At 48.7% G+C, this 16,815-nt stretch overlaps 1 protein-coding gene across 5 annotated transcripts in view; it reads left to right on the top strand.

Annotated features, from left to right (window-relative positions):
- EHBP1 (EH domain binding protein 1) overlaps positions 1 to 16,815 on the top strand; it is a 2,510,899-nt gene that overhangs the window by 698,080 nt on the left and 1,796,004 nt on the right. For all 5 annotated transcript variants that reach the window (XM_069608212.1, XM_069608214.1, XM_069608215.1 and 2 more), the window contains exon 5: positions 7,361 to 7,542. In XM_069608212.1, coding sequence (XP_069464313.1) covers positions 7,361 to 7,542 — 182 coding nt within the window. The remainder of the gene's footprint in view (positions 1 to 7,360; positions 7,543 to 16,815) is intronic.

Genomic DNA, 16,815 nt, shown 5'->3' with positions numbered 1-16,815 from the left:
AAACATTTTTTTAGAAAATGTCTGCTAAAACATACCAAACATTGGGCACAGTCGCCTCCTGCAACTGGTTCCTCTTTCTTGTAAAATGGCCAATGATCATGGATGCCTAATGGGGATAACTCTATGGCTTTCGTTGAAGTGACGCTAAGGTGATGGTTTAACGCAACAAAAAACTTAAAATTCGCTAAGTGTTGAAAACTATGCCACCTTAACTCTGAGCTCACAGTTGTGCAGCACATTAGCACGCTGATGCAACTCTTGTGACATCGTAGAGTGACTTCACTGGAAACCGAGTGCACCGATGACAGCCATGGCCCGTTACATTCGGCCATGCTGACTGTGAAGGCACTAGGTGAAGGATCTGGCACAGCACCAGATAACGCTTATGTAGTGCCGCCTTAGTGGCCCCAGTATAGAACTATGACCAATCTTATGCAAATTCAGTTGATGTGGCCCATCTATCAATCTGGAGCGCTGCTGTGAAAACGATAATCAACTGCGGTTGTGAGCCTAGGGTAACTGCAGGAGTTTTCTGTTTGGCGTATTCATTATGGCTGATTGTGGGAGAGCTGAGAATGGAGGGAGTTTAACAACATGAAGGGGACTTTCACTAAGAAGGGAGAAGAGGCAAGAGGGAGGGGGCACACATATGAGGAGGTTGATTACACTAATTAAGTCAATATTTGTGTTTCGCACGACTTGATCCATACATTTAGCAGTGTCCCGGGAGGATAGCTCAGTGGCAACGTGCGCGCCTTGGAAGCAAGACGACACGAAGCAACGCAGGTTCGATCCCCAGATCTGCGCTTAGAAACCTCCGGGTGTTTAAGCACGTTATAAATATGCAACTAAGACAAAAACAGCTACGCAATTAAAATACAAAACAATTCCTGTAACAGCGCCTCGATGCCAGCAGGCTGTGTGTGCGCTTTAAAAATGTAAAATAAATAAAAATAGAGAAGGGCAGATTATTAATGGAAAATAAACTTATGATAGTAATTGAAAGAGTGGTGAATGTGCAGCAATCACTCAACTCTGAAGAAATGCGTATCAATGTTGTAGAGCAGCACTCCACCGCGGAGAAGGCTAAGTGTGCGTAGGGTACATTCAAGCACTGTATGGCACAAAGTTGTGTTTTTTTATGCTCGAGTGGAGTCTGCAGACAACCTGCGGGGAGAGCAACTCTGAGAACTGTCTCCCCAGACCATATGCGACCCTGCCTTGCACCCTGAACGGAAGCCTTGCTATGGAAAATTGTGGCCTCGGACAGGGATATAGAGGTCCCTGTTGTCCATTGCTTCTACAGACTATGAACAAGGAGTCTCCTACAGTGTGGGGGCGGAGGGGGGCACCATGATGGGTGGGTTGCAGTATCCTTCTATTTGGAATGTTAAAATGCTGGGAGTGTCAAATGTAGTAGGATGGAGTTTTGGTGGAACCTTATTTTGTTGTTTCTTTGCGTGAGCACTCGAAACACTGGTTCTCTTAGTACTGAATAATTTGAAAGTATAGAGACTGAAGGCTTGGCTGACTAGGCTTCATGTATGTCAAGTGGAAAGCAACTTGCCCTTTCCCAGGAATCTTCTGAACAACCCTTTCCAGAGACTGTTTGTGGCCAGGATGTGTAGTCTGTGTCCTGTTCTGAGCTGGCTAGTGGTTACTTTCATCAGTGACAGCCATAGTGGGTGATGATTTGTTGCTAAGCTTCAAATGTCTGTTTTGGAGGATTTCTCAGCAGGGGGGACTGGACGTGATGCAATTTCCTCGTGTTGCTATGCTGAGAATGTGATATTGACCATCTCCCCTTCCACTCTCACGTTGATCAGTGTACAGTTCGAATTTAGTCACAGTGGGCTAATGGGTAGGGGCGACTGCTTGATGTGCTATTTCTGTTCTTTGATCCGTATGATAGGGGAATTATCACTTTGAGGATTGTTACCTTGTGGTACCTACCTTAAACGAACAGATATTATTCTAAAAAGATACTGCATTTATTACACTTGTTATTGGGCAGCACTGAAATGCCTAAACTGGCCTGGTTTGCGCTCAACAAAAATCCTAAATTAATAAATACCATTACTGTAATAATAATGATCGATTTCAGAGCCAATACTTTTCCTTGTGTGGTCATAATATGGACACTGCTTACCAACCCCCTAAGAGTCCTCTATGCCTAAACCACCTTCAAATGCCAATGTTGCGTCTGGCTTTGCACAGCAACTTGTTAGGAGATGTAACGGATTGCTAACACCTCATCGGTCTCCTCCAGCGAAAACAGCATGCGCGGATTGCCTTATCTCCCCAGTATGTGCTCAACAGCAGATCTTGGAAACATCGTTAATTATAAACTGCGTTGCTCACACTACAAACTAATTTTTTGTATTGTGCAGCTTGGACAATGTTTGAGAACCGCAAAGAGGGGCTGGATTTCAATGACGTAGGAGTTAAAGCAGGCAATGGGTCCTCCACATAGCAGTGTCTGCTGGAATTCACTGGTCACACAGACATTTCATCAAAACAGCTGGTGACTTGATTGTGGTTTTTCCTAGAGGGGTGGGGGGGAGAGGTTGTTGCAGATATGACGAGCATTTTGATTGCCTTTCTGAAAGTGAGGCATAGGAGCTGGTCCTGATATCTAGGAGGACTCTTCCAAAACATGGGTGCTTTTATAGAGAAATGGGTGTCACGACTGCCACTGTACCTATAGCCAGGCACCTTCTGCAGGAGCTAGTTGCTTGAATGCAGAGGCCAGTCCAGTCAGTAATTGATGATCTTATCTCTGAGGTATAGTGGGGCATTTGCAGTCGAGCACTACTCGTGGAGCACTGTTGAAGTTGATCCTTGCTCGGATCGTAGACAAGTGGGGCATGGTCGGGGGCAATGACCTCTTCTATTCAGTCATTGTGTCCCGACTGGCTGTGGGATTGTGCACATTTTGAAATGTGGCTATTTGACTCTGACTGTGGTATACAGTAGCCGCATAGCTTAGTTCTTAGTTTGCCAATATGTACGGATTGCTATGATGTATGTATGATGGGTTATTTTTAATGCGGTTAATACCCAGAGGTTTCTAAGTGCGGACACAGGGATCGAACCTGTGTTGCTCCATGTCGTCTTCCTTCTAAGGCGAGCACGCAGAGAATTTGATGTTGCAGAGAATCATTCTGAAGTCCGAATTTGTGGAAGACACCTGTCACAAGGGACAAGGATTAATGACAAGACCAAGACAAAGTGCAAGCTGAACTATGTTCCTTTTATCTTGGAAATAACATGATGTGGTTTAAACAACAAATGGGGCAATATAGCATAATTTGGGGGAAATAAAGGAGTTTTTTGGAACCTAGGACAACATAAATCTGAGTTTAAAGGCGTTCTCTCACCCTTGGTTATTTATTTTTCAGGGGAGGTCTCTGTAGTCGTACGGCAGGTTTAAGGGTTTATTGCATCCATCTGCTCTGTGCCTTTTTGGAATTTTCTCACTCCTGGATTCTTAGTCCTAGGTTTGAGGAGTTCCTGCACCATTCTTTTCTTGTCTTCCCACTGTGTCTTCATTTAGTTTTCAGCCCTTGGTTTACAGGGGTTCCCATGCTCTTCCTCACTGATCTTCTGTGGGTCTCTTTTGATCGTGGTCTCCTTCTCCTGTCCTGTTCTTGGCACTGAGGCCACAGGATATTGCCTTCCTTGAGTCCTCAAAGGAGTAGTCTTTAGCAGGGTCTCGGTCACCTCCCTCTCCGAGGATCCCGACTCCTGCCTACCTCACAACCCCACTACTCCTGCTCTGATCTGTTCCTCTTCACTGCCACCCTGCTTTTGTTGGTCTTCGCCGTTTGGATCTGTGTCTTACCTCTTCACCCTGAATTTGGCCAAGTTTGACCTCTCAAATCTTCCCTCTCTCACTGACTAGGTTCTGTCTCTCTCTTTCTGCTGATCTTCCTCTCCTATCTCCTCCAAGTCTCTCAACGCCTCTTCCTGATGTTCCTCTTCCACCCTTTTCTGACTCATCACCGTCTGTTCGACAAACCTCCGGCTCCACACTTCTTTTCTCTCCACCATCCTCCAAACGTCTTCCTGGCTCTTCAAGCACCTCCAAGCTCCTGCCTCTTGCTCCTGCTCCAACTACCTACACCCTTTGACTGAGATGTGCCTTTTCTAGTCCTCTATGTCCTCCCCTTTGGCTAGGCATTTGGTGAGGGGCTGTGATTGGCTGTCTACGTCTACAATTTGTCCACCTATGCTTGGTTTCTGCTTTTGGGGTTGGCCCATGCTTTTAGAGGGCTGAATCACCATTTTGAAAGTAACTGTTTTCTTTTTTAGCACCCCACCGCGGGGATGGGGCTCTTAACTGAGCTTTTACCTTATGGTAACGCCTGCCCTCTGAGCTTCCCAAGAAGCAGATGCCACTGTCTTCCCTGTCAGGCAGGAGGTAACTGCTGAAAAACATGCTGTTTCTTTCATTTACAATGTTTTGAGCGCGGTGGTTCGCATCAAAGGGAAACAAAAGCTGTGTTGGGCAACGCAAATGCACAGCTATTCTTTGGGTGGCAGTGTTTAATGCTTGCCACACATGTGCCAGGAAGACAAAAGCACAACTGTTTTTGTGGCACTGTTTAAATGCGGTTTTTAGGTGAAGCGGATTTCTGCTTAGGGCCTTAAATGCACCCCACAAGCACTACTCACTTGTAATACAATCCGATCTATTTAAAGATTTAAAATGCTTCATTATGGCGTTCAGACCCGTTCCAGGGACTGGAACGGGGGATGGCCTGGATAACAAGGGATCTGGGCCGTTATCCCATGTTCCAGCACCTGGAACGGGGGGATTAAGGCCATTAGCACCCCAGGTTACCAAAGCCGGACCCCGGGCTGCTAGAAAAAAAGGATTTTCCTTCCTACAACGGGATGCTTACGGCGTACCGCTTTAGGAGGGAAAAATCCTTTTCCAAGATGGCCGCCATGGAAAGGAAAGGCAGGGTTCCGTACAGAGCTCCTCTTCCCTTTGCATGGTGGCCTGTGGGAGACTACGGGAAGGAGCGGATGCAACGTCGGCACCCACCGCTGCCGAAATAGGTAAATATGGGGTGTAGGGGTAGAAAGAATAAATTTAAAAAAGGGGACAAAGGATGTGGGGAAGATGGCGGCGGAGGGGGCCAGCCGCCAGGTGGTTTGGAAAGCAGGCTTGTACCTGTGGTTCAAGCATGCGTTCCTAGCCATCTGATTGGTTGGCTCACCCCGCCTGGGTGCTAATGTAACATAAGCTACTCTTCACATCAGTTTGAAAAACAACCTGTTTCCAAAACAATAAAAAAGGATATATCTTTATGGATCAACTTCATAAATAAATATATTTAGCAAATCATCAGCTTAACATTTTGTACAAGAATAAAAAGTCAAGATTTTCCATATACTTTTCTATATTTTAAATGCATATGCACCACTTAGTGATAAATAATGAAACAAGTAACTTGAATTAAAGTTTATGGAACAACATGCCCTTCTGCTCATTTTCTTAAATAACTGGTTTATTTCTATGGCTCACACCACAAATATAACCGTGCCCAGGCATTGAATAATAGTGACGATTATGTGTTTAGACCAGTACTTAAACATGTGTTTTGTTTCAGGACACAACTAGTATGTTATTTTGTTTATGTTAGGTTGATTGATATTAGTAAATCACATTTCTGCTGTAGTCGAGCATCTGTCATCCCCAATGAGCCAGTGCAAATTGCATCTTTAATCTCAAATATGTTGACACTAAGAGGTGTGGCCACGGGTGGTGGCAACAGTGATGGGTAGCTACCCGCCCAAAGCGTCACAGGCATGCTTGGAAATATTTGGGCCCTACCACTCATTTTTTACCAATTAAGCACTGCATGCATCCCTTGGCTGCGTTCACCCCTTTGTTTTGGCTCAGTTTATAAGGGTTGAATTTGTTAACGCACCTCCTTTCATTTCATGCAAAGGCCACATGCATTTTCTTTGCATTGCATGGCATCATTTGGCCTTGGATGTCTGCTTACATTCGCAGTCATTTGGTAAAATGGCCCTATACATATTGATATTAACGCTACAGATTGTGATCCATTTTTGTATGAAATGTATATCATATTACAGTGATATTGTAATCATATTTTTCTTAGTGGAATGAGCAACAATGCTATGTGATGCCACTTCCTGTTCTGTCAAGAGGTGAGAGTCCGCGTGCCATCACTTCCTGTGATGTCACTTGGGGGTGGGGTCAAATTACATAATTTCCTGTGATACCGGAGGTCAAGGGTCGTGTGATGTCTCTTCCTCTACCCCTAGCATTTTGGTGAAATTACATCCCTGGAAATGGGGGCCTACAATGATAGCTTCAGTCTTTCAACCGTTGAGTTAAAGGCTGCTCTGGTGCATCCCTTCCCCTATCACTTGTATTTTGACGAGAGGAAGAAGTTGTTGAACTTCCACCCTCTGCATTCTCTCGGGCTTCCCCCAAATGTAAAAAGCGATTTCACCCTTACAGTGGATATAACCTACTGCGGTAGAAGCACCTTATTTACGTTTTGGAAATGTTATGTTGAACTTGTTGGAATTACAGATTCAGTTTTCCTTTAGGATCAGTTACCTGTTGATACATTTCTTCAGATGCTCAGACTCACCCGGCTGGGGGCAGCATATTACAGCACAGGTCTTGCCATTAGCTTGTTGCTCAAGCACCTCACTTGTCTTGGTTGCTGAGGCCTCCAACAGGAATGTTCCTCGAACTTTAAGCAGGTAAACTGCATCTCAAGTTCAGTTTTGTAGGGTTGGCTGATACAAAAAGTTTGTATGGGCCCCAGAATCCACAGGGAGAAAGTTACAAAATGCTTTTACGACTGCAGCTTCTGTCACTTTCTAAATCTTCTCTGGTGGTGGCCTGCATCCGTCCTCAAAATGTGCACTCTGCCAGCCATTGGCGAGTGATAATTGGGTCGGCGATTGGTTGCGTGCATGTGAAAATCGTGAGGGCAAGTGACTTTTTCTGCCTGGCTAGTAGCTTGCAACTTGAAATGTTTACCCTTGGCCCACATTGTATTCCAGACACAGTTCCTCTTTTTAGAACCCTGTCACTTGAACTCAAAGTAGAATATGCAAATATCGTTAGTGTAGCTAGGGAGATCTGGTTCTTTCACATTGTTTCTGAAGTAATCTAGAGCTGGTCGTTGTTACTGTGGCACGCCGAATTGCCGTGTTTAGTGCTGAATAACTTTTGTGCACAAATAGTTTGCTAGATTCTATTGACCAGTGTTACAGATCTTGCGCTTTGTATTGTTGAAGAAAACTTGGAGAATGCATTTTAACCCCATTCTTTTTTTGTTTGTGTTTTTTTTTTTTTTAGGAATCACCTTCTGGACGCAGGAAGGCACTTGCTACCAGTAACATTAACATGAAGCAGTATGCAAGCCCCATGCCCACGCAGACTGATGTCAAATTAAAATTCAAGCCTTTGTCTAAAAAAGTGTTGTCTGCCACCCTCCAGTTTTCTTTGTCTTGCATTTTCCTGCGAGAAGGAAAAGCCACGTAAGTTATCTTTCGTTGGCGCGCAGCAGCTTTTCTGTAGCCTTTACGCTGAAATGCACCTTAATCTGGGTAGAGTGCTCCGGTTCTTCAGAATGCCCCTAACGGAATGAATAACACCCTCCAGCATACAAGTCACTCCTGCTTTATTTTCTTTTTGTCTTCTAGCGCAAGTGGGTTTTTGACCTGGCTGTTTCCAAGAATGTATGTGACCACGGTTGTTTTTAATTTCTGCTGTGCATTTCTGTTGTGTTTTAAAGAAAACATGTTTGAAACAGGAGTTCCTGCAAGGGCCTGAAGCTTCATGTAAATTCCCTTCTGAAAACAAAGAAGTGTGGCATTGACGCTGGTGCCCTCCTGCTGGGGAGGGTCTCTAAAAGAGACCCCCAACTCAGCTTCAGTAGAGTCATACATTCTGGGTCAACAAATCCAGTGCATCACTCACATTTTGCAGATATTGCATTACTGTTGGCTTGAGCATTTTCAACAATGAAAACCATGCCCTCTGTTCATTGAGTGCTCAAAATTGTTGCATGCTTACATCATTATCACAAACGTGTTAAATTAAAAAAAAATCTGTGTCCATTTTTTTACGTTCCCAAAATGCTCTTTGATTTTATGCAAAGCAGCCAGGAACTATGGTGCCATTTATCCTCATACCCTTTCCCTGTAGGAGATTTATTTACATAATGGGGCTTGTTTACTCACTTGAACTGTTTGTATTCTGAGTGAGAGAAAATTTATAAACAGTGATTTATTTACAAACTAAGTCGGATAAATGTATTTACAATGTGCAGACTGGATGCAAGCAGGACCCAGCCCCCTTTCTTCCAGATCATGCATAGCTAACCCAAAATACCTGTTTGTAGTGTCTCATGGTTTTTTATTATTGTTATATTTCACTGTGGACATCTCTTTGGCAAGTAATGGAATACTTTACAAGTCATAGGGGAAGTACATGGTGAGGGTAATACAAAGGAGCGGGGAGCTAACAACGGGAGAGGAAGGGCAATTAGGCACCAAGGATCTACAAGAGGAGGAAAAGAGATTGACCAGGCTCAGATTATGTGGAGAGTGAAGGGTGTGTGGACATAGGCGTTGGGGTGAAGGAGAGGGTCTTGAGCTCTGTCCTCTAATGTAAAAGCAATAGGGCGCGCATGGTGTTGATGGGAGGAGGTTCCTGAGTCTGGGGACATAGACAGAGAAGGCCTGTCTTCTGGTTATTCCCTTCCTGCACCAGAGGAGTTAGGTCAGCACATGTCCTTGCTTCTGATTTATTGTGTGAGTGATGCGTGGGTGTGCGCAAAGCATGCACGTGTTTGGCAGCAGGGGGCAGCATCATAGAATTTAGTGATTGGAACAATGCTGGCTTATGGTGTTTGCAACATCATCCAATTTGCTGTATTGAGAATTTTGGAATAGATTGTGGCAGCAGCTTCATTAACATGATTTACATTGAGCATACTAGCTTACAGGGACCATAATGCACAGATTGTGGCCACAAAATCAAAAGGCTTTACACTGAGAATGCTGGCATTTATTATGGACTCATTTGTATTGTGTTGACTGCATACATTTTCAGTTAACTAATCAAATGCGTGTCATTTCACTAGACAATTAAACTGAGTGGTCTCAAAACATAACCAACCTTTTAAACCACCTAGTTAATTTCACTGTTTGTGCTTGTTGAGACACACAGAATGGTTTACTATACAGATTTGAAGTTCAAGAACAAATGCATGTCTGTCCCAAATAGTAATTTCAAGCAGGTGATCACACCACACTGCATGTTTTGAACGGTGGCATTAATTCTGTGAAGCAAAATTGTAAGGTAGATACTTAAGTCTCACAATACTTTCCCCAACCTTACTGGAAAATTGGAACTACAGTTATACTCTTAGACTATGTGCTTCTCTAAGGACTTCTATATTGGTCTGCTTGGTTTGATCTGCGATGTGTGCACTGGTCAGTTCTATAAAACAGTATTTGCATTAATTGAAAGCCCAATATTAATACATATGTGTATGAAGCAAAGTTCCGAAGATATATGCTCAAGTGAAAAACTTGCAGACCGGGCTTGCGCCAAACTTCCCTAATACATTGTGTGACCCTGGGCAGTTCATATCTCGCTGTGTCTTCCTTACCTGCCAAACCGGGGAGGCCCTAATAGTTCATCATTTTGAAAGGATCCAGTACCGAAAAAACCTCAGTCACGGTTAAATAGTGGTGTGAATCATTGTATGATAATCGCAGTGACTATTAATTTAATGTACAGATGCATGTGTCTCAGGGTTTGAACCTGGCAGCTTATTGCAGTGTAAATTCCTGCGATGCCCTCGAGTATAAGACTGATTTCACCTGCTGAGATGTCACCTCTGCTGGTGTAACCACATATGCATGTTAGGGGACCCTGCATGGCTTTTGCTGAACAGGCCCCGCAAGCCTAAAATCAGTCTTGCTGGCCAAATTCGAAGCCCAAACGATGGAAACGCTGCTTGCTATGGGGCTTGCTGAAACTTTGACATTATTTGAGAGACTTCTCTGTCACCATTAGGGGGCTTGATACCTCCATGCAGCACAACACCACACCACACCACACCACTCCTGTCTTTCGCTACGTGCATTCTTTTGCTGATTTGTACTTGTGCGTTTTAGTATTTCGTGACCAGCTAGTTTATGGCATTCTACGCACTTCATGTTTTCTTAAAAGTTGAATGAAAGAAGTGTTTGAAAATTATACATGCTATGCAAGAAAATGTACATTCCCGCTGTCCATCGGCGACCGTGCACTCCCACAACTGCCCTTCATTGAAAGATGTCCCTGCCAACTGCAGTCTGTGTGCCGTGTTTTTTTTGGTGTTTTTTATTCTTTATTTTTTACTTTGTCTGCTACCGACGAACTCCCCCGAAATACATCCCGATTTTCTACAGGGAACTTTCACGGTGGCCATCATCTTGCAATAGAGACACGTGTGGCACTAATTCGTTTTCATGCACGAGATTTCACCAGCTTGACCCCTAGACACGTTTTCTGCGAGTCTGATAATCTGTGTGCTTACATTGGAAAGTTGTGAACCCGAACCAAGCATAACCGGAACATGCTCGGAGCTATTTAGCGCTTGCTTTTTCGAACGGACCTTTAAAGCACAGTGTATACATGATGAGCAGTAAAATGTACATCTAATGCGCAAGTTGCATTTCCAGCGCCCCGTGCACTAGCTGCTGCTCCTCCAGAGGTAGCTCTTGCCTGCCGGGCTTGCATTAGCTCCTGCTCAGCCAATCTTATTTTCGAACCCTGACCACACCTTGATGCAGCCTCGTGGGGTGGCCAAGTTGGACCACAAGTTCGGTCTCAGTATTGTACGTTTTTTGTAGTCGCTAGCGTTATTGAAGTTTATGTGTATCCAAAATCCAATAACATATGTTTACATGTCAAATATGTTTTCCCATAGCTTTCTCGGGGTTCAGGTTAAAGTCACATCTTTTAATAGTGCTCTGAGAGTACATCTATTGAGCATGTAAACGTCATTGCCAGGGCCAAATTCCCTAGATGTGTGCAATACTGCTGACAGAACACCTTTAACTCCTATCTCCTGCCCCTCCGAGGCCCTCCTCCATACTTATGGCAGTGCATGTAGAGTCAAGCTGCTCGCGCAGAGCGTGGCCACGCCCATGCTTCCATCCCCACGGCCCCACCCCTTCCCCCAGTCCCATTTCAGCATCACACTGGCTGGTTGGATGCCTGCTGCAGAGCTTGTAACATTTTTATTTTTCGCTGCTTCCCCATTGTACTGTTTAGTTTATTTTTCCTTGATCCACTTTCAGTTCTCCATCACAACATGCCGCCTGATACCTCGGGATTCGTCCTGTGCTCTGGAAGTCGCAGGCCCTTCTCAGCAGCAGACCCCACGCTCCGTATCTACAGTGTTTTAGGCCGCTTTACCACTGGGACTCCTCTGTTTCCTGTAACGCACTTTTTCCCCCCAAGTCATTGAAGCATTGGTTAAATCGTTGGGAAGAGGCCTTCAGAGCCATGCCACCAGAACTGCCTGAAGAACTTTGTGGCTTCCAAGCGGTGTGGTGCTGCCCCGTGTGGGACGGGCACGCATGCTGCATAAATAAACGGGGCGTTCCCGGCCGCAGCAGAGCGACCGGGAAGCCCGAACTGGAAGGACGTGTGAGTTGTGTGGTCCTTTCAAGGTGGGGGCTTGCGGGCACGCATGGGGCCAAGGACAAACCTCCAACAGTGGCGACGAGTGTCAACGGATGCCCGGGCCTGGCGGTGAAGGCATTCTGGAATTTTCCTTTTCCCCCTGAAACTGAATATTCGGATGTTTCATTTCACGCCGTGGCTGCGGATCGTACACGCGGCTGGCAGCCATTTTGTCTCTGAGGCCGTGGAACTTCATCAGGCTCCGGTTTGGAGGGTGAAGGTGATCCAGGTCTAATTTTTTGATATTCTGCTTGCAGGCAGACTAACCTGCACGCCCATGCCTGGTTTGTGAATTTTACTCCAGTTTTGGGACTCCTACGTAGAGTGAAAGCTAGGGGAAGGACTAACATGGCAGGGCCTGTCTAGTCCACTCCACAATTGTAGCTTAATTTTTGGAACATCCACACCCCTTTGGACTACGGCAAGGTGGAAACACAGCGTTTTTCTTTGTCCCCTTCATCATCAGGACGCTGTGGCTTCTTCTTTGTCCCCTTCATCATCACGAGGATGGCTGCAGTGGGTGCCTTCTTCTCCTCCATGGGTCTTGTGGCTGGAGCTGTCCCAGGTGAGCGAGGGACAAGTCACCACGCCTCTCCCCCAGGTTGGACTGTGCCTGGAAGAGGGGGGGGAGGCTTTTGTCTGCATGGTGGTGGTGGGTGGTTGAGTTGCGGCCCTCAGGACACTAGGTGGGGGTGCCTGTGCGCTCAAGCCCTTGAGTGACATTGATGATCAGGAGGGTGAGGCCGCCGTAGCTGCACAGCTTCCTCAGGACGGTGGCCAAGCGGCGCAACATCAGCAGGCTTTGCAGCCCCCAATGCTTCCAGTTCAACAACCAGCGGCGGCTCTACAGCTGCCCCCGCAAGTAGGTGTTCAGGCTCCTGCACCCCAGGTGCTGCCGGTGGCACAACCAGGTGCTCAGCAAGACCTCCCTGTCATGGCTCAGGCACGAGCCCAGGCTGCCCTGCAGCCCATCCCCGAATTTGATGCATCGGGTCCACCTTCCAGCATGGGGCCCCGGTGGAGGAGGTGGGTTGGCCACCTGGACATGTATTTCAGGGCTGCTCAGGTGACGGACGACGACAGCATGGTGGCCACTATGCTGTACTCGGCGGGGCCTGCGGTCCAGGAAATTTTTGAGTCGCTTGCTCCGGTGGACCAATCCTATGATGCGGCCAAGGCGGTGCTCCTTGCGCACTTTCTGCCCCTTGCCAACGTGGACTATGAAAGATTTGTCATGCTGTTGGCCAAACAAAAGGACGATGAGACACTGGACACCTTTTATGGTCGCCTGCGCCGCCTCTCCCTGGGCTGTGCATTGGGGGACGCGGAAGACATGATGCGCACGATGCTGATTCAGGCGTGTTCCCCCCGGCAAGCTCAGGGGGAAGGTCCTGAGAGAGCCGGGCATCACTCTGCCCTGCATATTGGAACTGGGCCGATGTCATGAGGTGGCAGAGGCTCATGCAAGCAAGATGGAGGCCGGGTCCCGCTCAATAAAGTCGGAGGAGGTGTGTGCTGTGTGTCGAGGCGGCAGAGGAATGAGAAGGCCTGGCGGAGGACCCCGGGACAGAGCAGGAAGATCAGGGGAGTCGTGCCAGAAGTGTGGCTATGACCTTCCCCACCCGACGGAGTGCCCGGCAGCGGGAAGAACATGTGGCACGTGCGGCCTGCCTGACCACTTCTCTAGAGTGTGCAAGGCGGCCCTGCCCGTGATGGTACCGAGAGGTCCGGCCCGGACATGGACTCTGCGCCAGAGCCGACCACCAAATGTGGCCCAGGTAGAGCAAGGTGAATAGGAGGCCCAGGTGGACGAGGCAGATGAGGAAGAGGAAGAGAACATCATCTTTGTTTCGAGTGTGGAAGTCCTGAAGGGGAAGAGCAGGAGGCAGCCGAGGTGTGTGGTGGAGGTTAACCACTCTCCGGTCCCGGTTCCGGTGGACACGGGGGCGTCGGTCAATGTAATGGCCAGGGGACACTATGACACCCTTGACCCGCCCCCGGACTTGGCTATGCCGAGAGCCCGCATATTCGCTTATTCGCTTTTGGAGGACTACAACCAATACCGCTGGACGGTGCCTTCGTGGCAAGTGTGGAGCATGAGGGCTCCCGGATCAGGGCTCGGTTCTATGTGACCCCTGTGAGTAACAACACTCTCCTAAGCTGTTCTGCTGCCGAGGCTCTCGGAATTGTCAGTTTTGCGTACTCAGTGTACTTGGAAGACATCAATGACCTCCTTGATAAGTACGCTGCCCTCTTCAACGGCATTGGAAAGATGACCGGTGACCCGGTCAGGATGCACATTGATGACTCCGTACAGCCCATTGCCCTGAAGCACCGCAGGGTACAGTTCCATCTGAGGGAGCAGGTGGACAAGGAGTTAGACAACCTGGTGAGTCTGGACATTATTGAGAAGGTTAAGGGCCCGACGCCCTGGATGTCCCCCATTGTGGTGGCTAGAAAACCTAAACAACCTGACTCTGTCCGGATTTGTGTAAACATGAGGCTACCCAACAAGGCCATTAAGAGGGAGCGGCATCCCACCCCTACCATCGACGACATTATCGCTGAAGTACAAGGGGCCCGTTTCTTCTCCAAGTTGAACCTTCGAGCAGGATATCATCAGGTTGTCCTCACCCGAGTCCCGGTACATAACGTTTACCACCCACCGTGGGCTATACAGGTACAAGAGTTTGAATTTTGGGGTGTCATCGGCTGCAGAAGTATTTCAGAAAATTATACGGGGCGCCCTAGCAGATCTGGAGGGTGTCCTTAATATCAGCGATGATATTTTGGTGTTCGCTAGGACAGAGGTGGAACATCTGAGGAGGCTTGGAAAGACTTTTGAGAGGCTGCAGTCACTGGGCCTCACCCTTCTTGGGGATAAAAGTGAGTTCCTGCGCCCCTCCATCAAATTCTTCGGGTTCGTGTTCACGGAGGGGGGTTGTCGCCCGATCCGAGGAAGGTTCAGGACATTAAGAAGGCGCAGCCCCCCGAGTCGGTGTCCGACGTGAGGAGCTTCTTTGGTATGGTGACATACTGTGGGCGCTTCATTCAAAATCTCGCGTCAAGGTCCCAGCCGCTCAGGGCGTTGACGAAGAAGGAGTCGATCTGGCAGTGGGGCCCACTTGAGCAGTTGGCTTTTGAGGACATTAAGAACGCCTTAACAGCAGAGGACACCATGGCATTCTTCGACCCGGCGCTGGCGTCCGAGATCATTGTGGACGCTAGTCCGTTTGGCCTGTGGGCTGTACTGACTCAGGTGGACCGGGACGGGAGCATCCGCCCAGTGGCATATGCCAGCAAGGCGCTCTCGGAGACGGAACAACGATACTCCCAGATCGAGCGGGAGGCACTGGCGGTCCTCTGGGGTTGCAGACATTTTCTCTCTGTCTTGGGGCATCCAGTGACCGTGGTAACAGACCACAAGCCATTACTTCCCATTCTGGCTGGGTCATCCTCGAAGCCCCCAGCTAGGATTGAGAGGTGGATGCTTGCCTTGCTTGAGTATGGAGTTACCCTGGTGTATCGGCCCGGGGCCAATAACGCAGCAGACTACCTCTCCCGGCATCCTGGAGTGCGCAGGGGAGAGGAGTACGACACCTGTGCGGAGGAGGCCGACGACCATGTTCGAATGGCGGTGGAGGGAGCCACGCCGAATGCAATGCCCCTGTCGGACCTGGAGGCGGCCGTGGCCAAGGATGAGTGCTTCCAGATCCTAAAGCACTCAATGCAGCACGGCTCCTGGAAATCCATCTTGGAGGCTCTGGCGGGGCGGACCCAGGAGGCGAGGACAGGTCTCGAGCAATTGTGGAAGGTCAAGGACGAGCTTTCCTTCTCGGAATCGGGTCTCCTTCTCCGAGGTGATCGCATAGTGGTCCCCCAATCCAAGATAGCAGAGGTAATCACCTTGGCCCACCATGGACATCAGGGCGCCGGCAAGACCAAGGCGAGACTGCGGCTGAAGGTCTGGTTCCCGGGACTGGAGAGAAGGGTGGATGACTTTGTGGCGGCCTGTGTGTGGTGCCAGGCGGCTTCTCCCGTGCAACGAGAGCCGGCCATTGAGGCGATGCCCCGGGGGACCCAGCCCTGGCTGGTCGTCCATGCGGACTTTGGGTCGACGTCTGTAGGCACCCATTTTCTCGTAATCGTTGATGAGTACTCATGATACCCGGAGGTGGAGTTTGTGGAGTCTGTGGCCTTCGAGCACGTGGTCGTGGCCGCGGAGAAGGTGTTTGCGGCCCATGGCTTACCCATCAATGGGTCGCCATTCCAAAGTGAGCGGTTCTCGGAGTTCCTGGAGAGCTGCGGGATTCAGCACAGGAAGATTTCCCCGCTGTGGCCCCAAGCTAATGGTGACGCTGAAAGACTGATGCGGACACTCAATAAGACCTTCAGGATTGCCCAGGGACAAGGGCAGCCACTCCAACGAGCCCTCTACCAATTTCTGCGATTGTACCGCACCACCCCACATGCCTCCACGGGGGTAGCCCCGGCGGATGCTCTGTTCAGGCGATGTCCCCAGGGCCTACTGCTCGAGGTCCGGGAGAAGGAGCCGGGAGTAATTGACAACCAGCAGGTTGAGGCTGACAGGCGGGTCAGGATTGACCAGGAGAACTTGCGAAGGGGTCTTCGCCCCCAGCAGCTGGAACCGGGAGACAAGGTGCTCATTTGAACCCGACACCCCCATGGGAAGCTCTCGCTCCCCTATGAGCCGGAGCCATTGGACGTGATAAGCGTAAAGGGGTCCATGGTGACGGCCTCGGATGGAAAATCTGCCGTCACCCGAAACGTCAGTTTCTTTAAGAAGCTGGGTGATCCGCGAACTGAACCACCACTGGACCCGGATGGGGCGGAGATGCCGGAGGACGCCGGAGGCCCCTTTGGCACACCGCATTCCCCTGTCCGGGGAACTGCTGCGGAAGGACTTCCCGTGCTGGAGGTAAGCGGGAGGTACCCCCAGAGGGATGGGCGGGGGAAACCTGCTTACCTCAGCGAATACATGCTGGGACATGTGCACAGTATGCCCGAATAAGGGGGACCCGGGCGGCTGACATTAAAGGGGT

This window comes from Ambystoma mexicanum, chromosome 4q, assembly GCF_040938575.1.
Source record: "Ambystoma mexicanum isolate Mex_15411 chromosome 4q, UKY_AmexF1_1, whole genome shotgun sequence".
Lineage (NCBI taxonomy): Eukaryota > Metazoa > Chordata > Amphibia > Caudata > Ambystomatidae > Ambystoma > Ambystoma mexicanum.
Note: the sequence above shows the minus strand (reverse complement) of the source record. Positions and strands in the feature narration are given on the sequence as shown.